Source organism: Symphalangus syndactylus, chromosome 6 (genome assembly GCF_028878055.3).
Source record: "Symphalangus syndactylus isolate Jambi chromosome 6, NHGRI_mSymSyn1-v2.1_pri, whole genome shotgun sequence".
Classification (NCBI taxonomy): domain Eukaryota; kingdom Metazoa; phylum Chordata; class Mammalia; order Primates; family Hylobatidae; genus Symphalangus; species Symphalangus syndactylus.
Window position 1 is genome coordinate 13078617 of NC_072428.2, and position 13704 is coordinate 13092320.

The window sequence follows — 13704 nt, forward strand, 5'->3', positions numbered from 1 at the left end:
TGCCATGAGGAGCAAAAGGATTGTCTGAGTCCTGACAAAGTTCCTGACCAGAAAACCTTGTGAGCATCTAAAATGGTTGTTCCTTTACCACAATAAGTTTGGGGTGGTTTGTTACGCTGCAACAGTAGCTGGAATATAAACTGGTAAATCATTAGATAAATTTAAAGATGTTAATTATATAGAAAATACAACACATATTGATTGGCCTTGTCTGTAAAACTAATCAAAGCAATGGCCAAATATTCTACAACATGCCTTTATTGAGTTCTTTTATTTTACATGACAATGTAATTATTTGCATTGTCTCAGTAAGAATCTATCTTTCTCCCTATCAGGATATAATTAGATAAAACAATTTTGTAACCATGACCATGCCAGAAATGTTTCATTTAATGGTAAATTTCATTTAATTAAGCATGACAAGCCCACTAGTAAGGAACAAGGATTCTCATATGTGGAAACAATGCTTCAAAGACCTTTCAGGAAACTATCCTGCGACTAGCTCACTGCCTTGTGGAGTCTGTCTTACAGGCAGTACAGAACATCACTTTCTGGAAGGCCAGGAACATTGACAAAATTGTAGAATATCTCTACAGTTACAGGTACTACGGGCAAAACCAGTAGAGGCAAAATGGATGGGTTTTATTCCTGGCCCTGTAACATAAACTCTATGAGCAACAAAGATATCTCTAGCATTAAAGAAGCAGTTTTAAAAATATGACTCATGGGGCTATATGAGATTAACTCTCTAATCCTAACATCATGTGGTTTTAGTTTTATTAGACATAAAACAAAGAGGTCTATAGGTGTTTACTAATGCCTCCTGTTGTACTTATGAAAATGACACAAGCTAAATATAACAAGGTATCGTATTAATGATACTATTACTGCATCAGAAAATTGTGGAACAAACTTATTTGGTCATATTCATATCTTAACTATACAAATGTGATTCCAAGTAAGTCCTGAAAAAGTAAAATGGACATTTCTTACCTTATCCTATTCTTCAATTCACTATAGACCAGTAAGATTTACATTTCTAAAAAAGCATTGCATTTCAAGAGATAAAGCCGTGGAGTTACAGGACCATCCAAAAGCTTTACACCCTGAGATAAGTTACAAAAAAGAGAAATCTCATGGTTTGATTTTTTTAAATCCAAGAAAGAAATATGCAGTTTTAAAAATCAAAGTTTATTAAACTGCATCCAATCAGAAATACTGACTGTGGGCCGGGCGCAGTGGCTTACATGTATAAGCCCAGCACTTTGGGGGGCCAAGGTGGGAGGATCGCTTGAGCTGAGGAGCTGGAGACCAGCCTGGGTAACATGGCGAAACCCTGTTTCTGCGAAAAATACAAGAAAAAACAAACAAAAAAATTAGGCTGGGAGCAGTGACTCAGGCCTGTAATCCCAACACTTTGGCAGGCCGAGGTGGGTGGATCACATGAAGCCAGGAGTTCAAGACCAGCCTAGCCAATATGGTGAAACCCCCATCTCTACTAAAAATAGAAAAATTAGCCAGGCGTGGTGGCACATGCCTCTTATTCCCAGTTACTCAGGAGGCTGAGGCACGAGAATTGCTTGAACCTGGGAGGTGGAGGTTGCAGTGAGCCGAGATCGCGCCATTGAACTCCAGGCTGAATGACAGAGTGAGACCTTGTCTCAATTAAAAAAAAAAAAAAAAAAACAGCCAAGTGTGGTGGTACAAGCCTGTAGTCCCAGCTACGTGGGAGGATTGCTCGAGCCTGGGAGGTTGAGGCCACAGTGAGCCGTATTTGGGCCACTGTACTCCAGCCTGCGTGACAAAGTAAGACTCTGTCTCAAAAAAGAAAAAAAGAAAAGAAACGAAAAAAGAAGGAAGAAAGGACTGTAAAATAATAATATGAATTATAAATATCACCATCTCTACAATCTGTGAACCAACAGGTTGTTCTGAAAGCTAGTCTCCTTTTTATTATGCTTTATTGCAAATAAAAACTCAGCTCAGTGTTAAAAAATTTCTAGTTTTTTCTTTGATAAATCAAAATTGGCAAAAATATTTAATATATGAATAATCCTGGCTAAGAATGATAATAAAATAAGCTTATTACATGTGTGATGGCTTTCAGCTTGTCTTAATTTAAAGGGTGACAGGTATCCTTACAAAAAGCTATAATTTCATCAAAGCAGTCAATCCTGACAAAGCACTTATCCATTGTTGGTGAAACATTTAGTGTCCTACTAACTACATATAATCCATTCAAAATTTTTCTTAAAAACATTGACACTGATGAGGAGGCTACCCTCCACATTCATAAGGAATTACTTCTTGATATAAAGTGCCCAAGTTTATATGATGACAGATTTTGAAGGTGAGAGCAGCCAAAAAAAAGTCCTTGATTTTTTTCACTTGTCAAGTAATTTCCTCATCAATCCCCCGTTTCCTGTTTTTGTCTTTCAGTCACACAGGGAAGTAAGAACGATGAGTTTAACCCACTGGAGTGAGTTTAAATGTTGGACTAGAAGAGACAAGTTATCCTAGTTAAACTAAATTGTGTGACTTCTGTTTCCTGACTGGGCTCTGCCTGATACAGGAATTAGTTTCAGGATCACAAGACAAACCTCAAAGGACTTTTGCACTGGTTTGATTGTGTCCTTGGGCTTAGACATAGTGTTAAGCGCCTTCCCAATGGGAAATGGGACACTAGCAATCCATTATGCAATAAGTGGTATGACAGTTCATCAAATTAACCCTGGCTGTTAATTGTAATGAAGTACCCATTGGAGAAGTGCCTTGAGGGACCAAATGGTGGCTACATTTGAGTTTGGCAGAAATGATGAGTATAAAGACTGTGCTAAGATGTGGCTTCTTCTGAATATACTGGAGCACTTATAGAATAAAAACGGCAAGTTCAGATCACTAAACTGTCAGCTCACATTTACCATGAGAGAACCAGAGAACTTCCATGGTAGCCCCAGTAAAAAGTTTTATAGCCGTGGAGTTCACCTTGCTAACATCAGATTTAAATGTGCCAGCTGCAGAATTACAACTTAAGTTGAATTCCACAGATACCTAGTCTCATTTGAAAGCACTGAATGAGAAAAAGTGTGACCCTGAGATTTGGGATGGGGATATTTGGTCAGACTCAACTGAAACTGAGAATCTTGGACTCCCAAGCTACTCTGAACCTCCCTTTCCAATGGAAATAGTACTAGTCTGTTCTGCCTGTGTCTGCCAAGATTGGTGTTCTCTGGCTTGAAGATCCTCTAATAACCCCATCATAACAGTAAGGGCAGTTTCCTAGCAAAAAAATTCCTCTTCTCCTCAAGACCTAACTCAAATATCCTTCACTGACGCTCACAACAGAAAACAATATAATACCAGATTGGGCCAAATATTTTTATGATTCACTTACCAGAGATTTAGGATTTAATGTTTAGCTCATATAGTTGGTTGACTTGGTTGGCTGACTGAAACTTGGAACTTGCACTCCATAATAGGCTACAGTTTAATGAGACTGGGAGGCCATAAATTCCCTTGCATAACAAGGCTTAAGAAAATAGAAACATTAGTGCATGTATCCTATGCAACTTGCACATACACAATCCCATTATGCCCCCAAATGGGCCCAGAGGATAGGTCTTTCAGTGAGGCTCCGGTTTCATTACTGGAGTGCTGCTATATGGGCAAGAGGCCATTATTCTGGCCCTTTTATCACCTTGCCAATCACAAAACTCACCATGTTGCAACAAAGTAAGAACTTCTCTGTTGTTATCTCTCTAGCCCTTTGTTTCCTTTGTGGCATTCAATATAGGCTGCAATTATTTGTCTGTTTTTTGTGTGTGATTTTTCGGTTTGGTTTGTTTGTTTTTTACCTATTTGTTTTTACCGTCTCCTGCACTTAGGTTCTTTGAGAACAGGGACTGCATGCCACCTTGTTCACCATGGTATCTTCACTGCCTAGCACAGTACCTGGTACACAGGCATTCAATAAAGATGTGTTAAAGGTATAACCAAAGAAATGCAGAGTTAGTCTGTCTTTGACAATATTAAATATTGGTCCTTCTTTCTCCTGGAATAAATATGTTCATGCAAACATTATCCTCCCAAAGAGGTGATTTACATCACAGTTAAAAATCTGTCTTAACTTATAAATCTCCTCTGTGTATTTTTTCAGCTTAGAACAGAAGACATAGTCTGCTGATATCACCTCTCCTATTAAATTCATATTATGCCCAGAAAAACATTTTTCAAAAATTTTAACAAGGATAAAAACCCATGCCTTTTAATAAAGGTCAATTCAGTGTCTTTACCATCTGTTCCTTCGTGAAAATGTTTGAGCAGAATCCTGTCTTTCTCCAGAATCACATTTCTGCCAACAGTCACGTGCCACCTCATATCATGAGTTAACCAAATTCTCAAATATCATTAAAGCATATCTTCTGAGTCACTGAGCAATTTTTGTACAGGCTGCAGTACTCGCTGAAAGTGTTGAGGTAACTTTTCTTGTTTCTGTATCGAGTAGATGGTAGATTCATTCATATCACAGCATTTCAAAACGCAACATTCCATTTAGTCAAAAGCATCTACTTTCTGCCTGTGAACCTTTATTTCTAGCAACTAGTAGATGCATTCATCGAGAGGCAATTTCTAGACACACCCGCAAACACAAAATTTTTTAAATCACTTTAAGAGTTATTATATACAAGACTACAAGAAGCCGAGAATGAAACAGTGCTAAGATCCAGGCAGTATGTTAAATTCACCTACTATCTCAGTAACTACCTCAGGCTCATGAGTGTCATGGCTTAATTCAGATTCAGACCTCAGCAAAACTGTAAAATACTGTATATCTTGGCCCTTTGGCGTTGCATTTACATAGCTGAAATCTTGAATGTTAAAAGCTTCAAATGCCAAAGATATATTGTATATCTATATACCACATGCTCAGCTTTGTAAAGATCTGTACTCTCAGCAAGGTTAAAATAATTTAAAAAAAGAAAAGATGTTAACATATTTAATATTGGGAATCTCCAATAAGGCGCTGTGAATGGTTTGGTGTGTCCCCATCCAAACCTCATCTTTAATTGTGTCTCCCATAATTCCCACATGTTATGGGAGGGATCTGTTAAGAGATAATTGAACCATGGGGGCAGTTCCCCCCATATTGTTCTCACGGTAGTGAATAAGTCTCATGAGATCTGATGATTATAGGGGAAACCCCTTTTGCTTGGTTCTCATTCTCTCTCTTGCCCGCCACCACGTAAGACGTGCCTTTCACCTTCCGCCATGATTGTGAGGCCTCCTCAGTCATGTGTATCTATTAAACCTGTTTTTCTTTACAAATTACCCAGTCTCAGGTATGTCTTTATCAGCAGCATGAAAAACAGACTAATACACTCTGTTTTTTATCTAAAGATGAAGTGAAGCTATCTGTCCAATAGGGCCCGCTATGGTCTGGAAAGAAATAGTAACAAAATATACCTCATAAGTATGTTAGAGAATCAAAGGAGACAATACATGTGAGAGAATGAATAAATAATAAAGCACTATATAAATGTTAGCAGTAGGTGGTAATGTTAGTAACAAAATATAGAAGAAATCCTCTGTCATCAATTCTCATTGAAAGAATTTGGACAATCTGTTAGCTGAGAAGTTAGTTAAAACAAGGGCTCATGGAGATAAATACACATGGTAATCATTTTATTTTCACTTAAACCACGTATAAATGTAATTCATTCACCAAACCTCTGTGTAGGGCCAAGACCTTGTCTTTGAGATTGGATCGCGGACTTGAATTCTAGTCTTTCTTGCATGCATCACACCCATATTCTATCATTTATGATTACAATTTCAGTTCTAGTAAAGTACAGCACACACTTCAACACATAAGAAACAATCAGGAGAGCAGATTTCTTTTTTATAAGTTCTTCCAATATTTTACATTTGTCTTTGTTCAACACTAATTTGACGGCCAATTTTTCAAAGAAGTAATTTTACTCTTTTTTTTAGAGCATTCAACTTAGTTTTTATAGAACTAACTCTGGCTTTTACACTAAAGTTCATCATTTTACAGAATATTTAATAAAAAATATACCCAACATAAGTTTGGAAACAAACACAATTGACTCTTAATAAGTAAACAATTTGATTTGTGAGGATAAAAGTATATAAGCATTACACAAAGAAGCTTCCTGGCCACAAATGGTCAGCAAACTGGGGACATCAGTTAGTATGTTTTACCAAACAAATGAACAGCATTGGTTTATCCATCTGGTTGATTAAGTAGAAGTTAGTTAAGAGTCTTTGCCATATTGTAATTCAGTTCTTAAGCATAATTGCCTAAGAAGAAAGTTCAAAAGATTTTCCCTGTCACATGGGTATTGCTATCTTTTCTATTTTTCCTAAAACATATGTGTTATACATTTAGGAACACTGAGATAAAAAGAGTAAAAAGCATTCAGGAATACTGAAATGAAGTCACAGCAAACAAATTTAGACGTTTCAGCAGAATACGATAAAATAATCAGATAAGTTGACTACTGACAAGACCAAAATAAATTAGTAAAAGACATTTTAAGCAAATTACAATCACCCTAAAACAATTTTTAAAAAACTTTTTTTGATTTGTTTGTTTTCTGAGATGGAGTCTCGCTCTGTCACCCAGGCTGGAGTGCAGTGGCACTATCTTGGCTCACTGCAACTTCCACCACCCAGGTTCAAGAGATTCTCCTGCCTCAGCCTCCCGAGTAGCTGGGATTACAGGTGCCCACCACCACACCCGGCTAATTTTTTTAAAATTTTTAGTAGAGATGGGGTTTCACCATGTTGGTCAGGCCAGTTCAAACTCCTGACCTCAGGTAATCCACCCGCCTCAGCCTCCCAAAGTGCTGGGATTACAGGCATGAGCCACTGTGCCCAGCCAAAAATTGATGATACATTTTTAAAGCATCTTTTGCTTTTTCATGCTCTTTCATGATATCTCTCCTTGAAAAAGAAGTTTCCTGAACTAGAAATAACTATGTCAGTACTGGATAACTGCTTGAAAACATTAATTAGCTATGTATTCCTTTTATTTGATGTGAGAACTTACTTATTTCACTGGAAAGCTGGTCAAGTTTATCCTGTGATCTGCTGATAAGGACAACCTTCATTCCACGCTTTGCTAACTGAAACAGTAAAGGAGATTTGAATCACACCTGTGCATGTCACTGAAAAACATTAATGAGCTATAATCCCCATTTTAAGAAAATCTGTCCAGATGATAGTTCAAAATATAAACCCAAGGGTAATGAAGACACAATCCAAAATAGAGATTTTACCAAAAAAATTCTCCAAAAAGTTATCTTTCTAAGTCAAGCTAGTACTTAAATGTGAAAGCGTTTTAGAAGGAGGGAGACTTTTACTTTTTCATTTTATATCATCTATACTATTTGGGTTTTTTAAACCGTTAAGTGTCTACTACTTCTATAATTTAAAAATTAGCTTTAAAAAAGTTTTTGTGCCAAGCACAGTGGTTCATGCCTGTAATCCTAGCATTTCAGGAGGCTGAAGCAGGAGAACTGCTTAAGCCCAGGAGTCCAAAACCATCCTGGGCAACATAGTAAAATCCCATCTCTATAAAAAATTTAAAAAAAAATTTTTTTTTTTAATTATCTGGGTGTGGTGGCACATGCCTGTAGTTCCAGCTACTCAGGAGGCTGAGGTGGGAGGATCACCTGAGCCCTGGAAGTCTAGACTGCAGTGAGCCGTGATTGCACCCACCACTACACTCTAGCCTGGGCAACACAGCGAGACTCCATCTCAAAAAAAAAAAAAAAAAAAGTTTTTGCTGCAGAATGGATATGTAAAACAAACATCAGAGGACTGGCAAAGGAAACTACTATTAAAATGTTAAAAATTCCTAAAAACATAATTATTTTTTAAATTTTAAGTTGAGCATTATACTTTATGGACCATGGCAAACTAAAGAAGTTAATTGAATAAACTAATAAAGAATTTCCTGAGGAACACCTTCTATGTACATACCCAGCATGTGTAAGTGTTGTACATAATGAAAAAGATTTACACAAATGTGCTTACTATCCCAGGACACATAAATATAGTAGTAGAGGAAAAAAAGCACTAATCTGCACAAAACTATTTAGTGAAATATTCTAGACAGACTGTAAATGAGCAATAAATTAGGTGCTAGGAACTAAAAGTGATTTAGCAAACTAATATTCAAGTCTTAAATCCTAAAGTCAGGTTTATTAAGTAGTGAGTGATATTGCAAATGAAGCTATGGAAGAACATTTTTTATAAAAATAAAAAGGTTGGTGATGATTTGCAAAATTAATCTGCTATAATACCACTAAAAAAACCATTAGCCCATACTGATACTTTCTTTGAAAAAATTAATAGGGCAAGAGGGATAAGGAAAAGTTTTCTAGAAAAACACCATCTTAATAAATGTAGGAGATATAGCATTAGAAACAAATCACTTTTTTTTTTTTTGAGACGGGGTCTCGCTCTGTCACCCAGGCTGGAGTGCTACGGTGTGATCTCGGCTCACTGCAACCTCCACCCTCCTGGGTTCAAGCGATTCTCCTGCCTCAGCCTCCTGAGTAGCTGGGATTACAAGCACCCACCACCACGTCCAGCTAATTTTTGTATTTTTAGTAGAGATAGGGTTTCACCATGTTGGCCAGGCTGGTCTTGAACTCCTGACCTCAGGTGATCCACCCACCTCGGCCTCCCAAAGTGCTGGGATTAAAGGTGTGAGCCACTGCACCTGGCCAAAAATCACCATTTTTTAACCACCATGGTAATAACCAATCTAGGCAAAAACTATCAATGAATCCTAACACCACTGGATAAAAGATTCTTGGGAAATAATATATTTATACAGCCTCAAAGTGTCATTCCACCTATTCCTTATTAATTACATTTATAATCAATAATGGGACAAATGAGGCTTCTTGTGCCTCCTAATAAGTGAACTCAGAAGGATAAACCTGTGTAGCCTTCCCGATGAAAAAATGATTTTCCTGAATCTAATGAGAAAACAATGAGACAAATCCAAGTTTGTCTGCAAAACAACTAAACTGGAGTTTTCAAAAATGGCATTCTTAGAAAAATAAGGCTAACTTACACTTTTAGATTAATGGAGACTAAGAGACGTGACACCAAATGCAATGCGTAATCCTTACCTGGATCTTGGAACAAGAACAATAAAAAAAAGAGCTTAAAAGGATGTGTTGGGGCAACCAGAAACCTGCATAAGGGCTGTGTGTTATGCAACAGTATTGTGTCACGTTAAACTTCCTATTGTGACCAATGTATTGGGGTCGTAAGGGTGAATATTTTTGTTCTTAGAAGATTCATCCTAAAATATTTAGGGGTGAACTGTTATGTCTATAACTAACTTACAAATGGTCCAGCGAAATAATTAATAATAATAATAAAGTAAATTAAATGTGCCAAATATTAACAATTAGTGAATCCAGGTGAAGAGTATACAGGTGTTTGTTATATTCTTGCAACTTTTCTGTAGTTTTGATATTCTTCCAAATAAAAAGCTGGAAAAATTAAAATTAACAAAAAGACCTTTTGAGAATGATAAATGGAAGATCCAGTGAATCTGCTGGGATCTTTATCAGAATCACCCCACTGTTCCAGATCACTTCATCATAGGCTGTAGGTGCCTTCTCAGGGACCAGAAGGCAGGGAAACTTGCCTAAAGAATACTGCCCCGGCTCCTGCTTTGTCCGGCGGTCTTCCAACTATGATGCTCTCCTGTTCTTTAATTTCATTGCAGAGAATCTGAACCCTTTGCCTGTGTCTATCAATACCTTTCTGTTAATCACAGTCCTTCGTGTGAAAATGATGTCATGGACTAGCCTAGAAATGTAACCACCTATAATATTTTCATTTTTGGAAACTAGTTCAAAATAATTGACTTTCAAATCTGAAAACTGTACACACTTACATGATATAAAATAAAATTACACTAAATTGTTCCCAGTTCCAACTATCCAGTATAACCAGAAAGTTTTATACTTATTTTACATGAAATTTGTTTCAAAAAATTGTGTCTGTTTAAGCAAATATGGTATTTCCAACCAGGTAGAAACAAAAAGCATCTATTGTACCATGCAACATTATATTTGTGTTTTTTACTTCAAAAATCAAAACTACTATAAGAAATCATCCCATATTTATTCTTATTTTTTATATTAAAAGGAAAGATCTTGAAAATCACCTACCTCTTCTGCATATGATTTTCCAATTCCATCAGTACTACCTGTGACAACTGGGAAAGGGAAAAAAGCAATAGTTTAGTCTAAGAATTACAATGAGGAATTGGTCATAGTTAGGACCCACCAATTACATACAAGAGGACCAGTGTGATACTTTGATGTAAAAGACAGAACAATACCAGTGGTTCAAATCTAAGGCTGAATACACACTGCAATAGCTAAAATTTTAAAAAGACTTCAAAACCAAGTGTTAAAAAGAATGCGGAGCAACTAGACTCTCTCACATTGCTGGCGGCACTGTAAATTGGTACAATTATTTTGGAAAATACTACTTGCCAATATGTTCAGAACTAAAAATATGCCTACCTTAACCCACCAATTCTCAAGAGACAGAAATGCATTAATGTCTACCCCAAAGAATGTTCACGGTAGCTTAGTTGATGCATAGTAGGTAAATACAACTAAATATTAATCAACAGAAGAATAAGTAAATTGAGATATAGACAAGCAATGGAATACTAAACAGCAATAAAAAAGAAAACAAAAGAAGCAATACTAAACAGCAATAAAAAAGAAAATAAAAAAAGAACTACTGATATATGCAAAACATGAATGAATCTCTAAGACATTACAAAAGCCTGACATAAAAATGTTAAGTTTAAGAAAAGGTAAAACTAATCTATGGTGACAGAAGTCAGAATACTGGTTATCTCTGGAGAGTGGAGTAGATAACGGGGAAGGGCAATACAGGAATCTTCCAGGATACAGGAAATATTCTGTATCTTTTCAGGGTGGCAGTTACTACTGTGTGTGTGTAGATTCACTGAGCTGTACAATTAAGTACATACTTACTGTATATATCTTCATAAGCTACTTTTTAAAACAAAGGGTAGTAAAAGTAAATAGAAAATGATTTAATTATTCTGTGAGAAGCCATATTTACCTTACAACCTCAAAAACTTTATGTAGCAGAAACATTGAAAATTATATAGGGCAGGCTATACCATGGTATCTTATCTCTGGAATACTAGAATGATGTTACAAGTTCAAAGCACAGATGTCTGCTTCAAAAAGGGATGCCTCCCCAAATTCTCTAAATACGAGTTTTTCCAAAACATTTACAGACTTTAAAAAACAAGTTATGGTGTAAAGTAGGATTTTCTTGTATTTGTCCACTTCTTTCAAATTATACAAGATGGTCCCTAATTTTACTGTTCAGAAATATGGTAAACACATTCATAGTCCCCCTAACTGTATCTCTCATAATCTTACAGACTTTCATCATGTTCTTGCTTAGCTGATACCTTTCCAGAATTTAAAAAAAAAAAGAAAAAAAAAGTTGAAATATCCAGAGAACAGTATAACAAATCCCTAGGTACCCATAGCCCAGCTTCACCAATCAACAACTTGAGCTTAACCTTGCTTCATCTAATATCCCCTCCTGCTTCCTCTCACACTGGATTATTTTGAAGTAAAAACATTATGTCACTTCATTCATAACTATTACAGTATGTTTCTGCTATTAAAAATAGCCACAGTACCATTATCTCATTCCTAAAATTATAAATAACAATTCCTTGACATCCAATATGTAATCACTATAAATTCTGCCAAATGTTTCAAAAAACTTTTAACAATTGTTCCAATCAGGATTCAAAAAGTTCCATAATAAAATTTGTTAATATGTCAATGAACCATGTCTATAACCCCTCTCTCCTTTCTTCCCTTCACCCTCTCAATTTATTGGTTTAAGATATTAGGTCATAGGTTTGTGCTTTCTCAGCCTGTCCTTGATATCATTTAACATGTTCCTCTGTCCCATGGTGGTTAGATACAGACATTGATCAAATTCAGGTTTGATTTTTTTAGTAGGAGTACTTCATAAGGGATAATGCATTTTTACATCAGGAAGCATATGTCTGGTTATCTTTTGTTTTGTTATATTAGCAGTCACTGGCTGGTCACCACCAAGATCCATTATTTCATTAGGGGTTGCAAAATGGTGGTATTAGAGTTCAATCATTCATCTTCATCTATTAGCTGGAATATTTCCAGAGACAAATTATTCCTCATTAGTTAGTTACCATGATATATAGATTGCATAAGAACGTAAGATAAGCGTTTGAATTTTTTTGGCCTTTATTGATCAGTTTTCAAAATAAATTGGTACTCTGGCTCTTCCAAAGGTAACCCATGTGTTTTTGTCATTATTGTCCTGTTTATAGGAAACATTAGTAACAGATTTAAATGTTTGTGGGAGAACCTAACTACAGAAAACTGAGCATCTTAGGAAATCTCCTCCAACCTCATGATCAATTCGTAACTTTCGTTTTTTTTTTTTTTTTTAATTTCAACTTTTATTTTAGATATAGAGGGTACATGTGCAGGTTTGTTACATGGGAATATTGCTTGATGCTGAGGTTTTGGGTATATATCCTACCACACAGGTAGTGAGGATAGTACCCAATAGGTAGTTTTTCAACTCACCCCCTTTCCCTCCACCCTCTAGTAGACCACAGTGTCTACTGTTCCCATATTTATTTCCACATGTGCTCAATGTTTACTTCCCACTTAGAAGTAAGAACATGCAGTATTTGGTCTTCTGTTCCTGTGTTAACTTGCTTAAGATTATGGCCTCTAGTTTCATCTATGTTGCTGCAAAGGACATGATTTTATTCTTTTTTATGGCTGTGTAGTATTCCATGGTGTATATGTACCACATTTCCTTTATCCAATCTACCATTGATGGGCACCTGGACTGATTCCATGATTGCGAATAGTGTAGCAATGAACATAATTTTCTGTAACTTTTCATCTCCTGACTGTTTTTAGAGGCACAGGAATCCAAATTTTATATTGTATTCTTGTTATTGATTCAATAATGTTTCATAAGTGATGGATAAACATATTCTAATTGTTTCCAATTTTCTCCTCTTCCTTTTCTCTGTGATAAACTTTTCTCCCTCTCCAAGATCCCAGAACTGTTGGGGACCAGCCTCAACACCACCCATAGAGTACCCAAAGTCTGGTGGTGATGAAGGAATGAGAAGAGACAGGTTAAGAGTGCATAAAGAGTGGAGGCCAGAGGGCCAGTTGCAAAATGGAGGCTGCAAAAGGCTCAGAGCTCTGGTCTCCACACTGTTTATTGAGTACAATCACTTAGCTCTAAGAAGCAGACGTTCAGGGCGAAACGGTGAAAGGGAGGCAGTGCGTCATACACATAATCTATAGCAGTGGCGGTTTAAGTGAATCTCCTTTGTGCTCAAACAGCATATCTTTAACTTATCAGAGAGTAGCTGGTGGGAGCGGGCTTAACTAGGAGCCTGCATATCTGTCCACATTCCAGTGCTTCAAAGGAGTGTCTTTCTCCTTGAACACAGTGTTTACAGATAAGAGAGCAGGTCTTGCTCTGAGTATGGGAACATGATGGCGATTAGGAGGCTTTCCTCCTCAGAGGCCTCTTGTGGCTTTCCACAACTTATTG

At 36.6% G+C, this 13704-nt stretch overlaps 1 protein-coding gene across 3 annotated transcripts in view; it reads right to left on the bottom strand.

Moving 5' to 3' along the window:
• HSD17B12 (hydroxysteroid 17-beta dehydrogenase 12) overlaps positions 1-13704 on the bottom strand; it is a 163842-nt gene that overhangs the window by 86642 nt on the left and 63496 nt on the right. For all 3 annotated transcript variants that reach the window (XM_055281861.2, XM_063641851.1, XM_063641852.1), the window contains exons 2-3: positions 10227-10273; positions 7073-7148 (exon numbers count right to left, since the gene is read on the bottom strand). In XM_055281861.2, coding sequence (XP_055137836.1) covers positions 7073-7148; positions 10227-10273 — 123 coding nt within the window. The remainder of the gene's footprint in view (positions 1-7072; positions 7149-10226; positions 10274-13704) is intronic.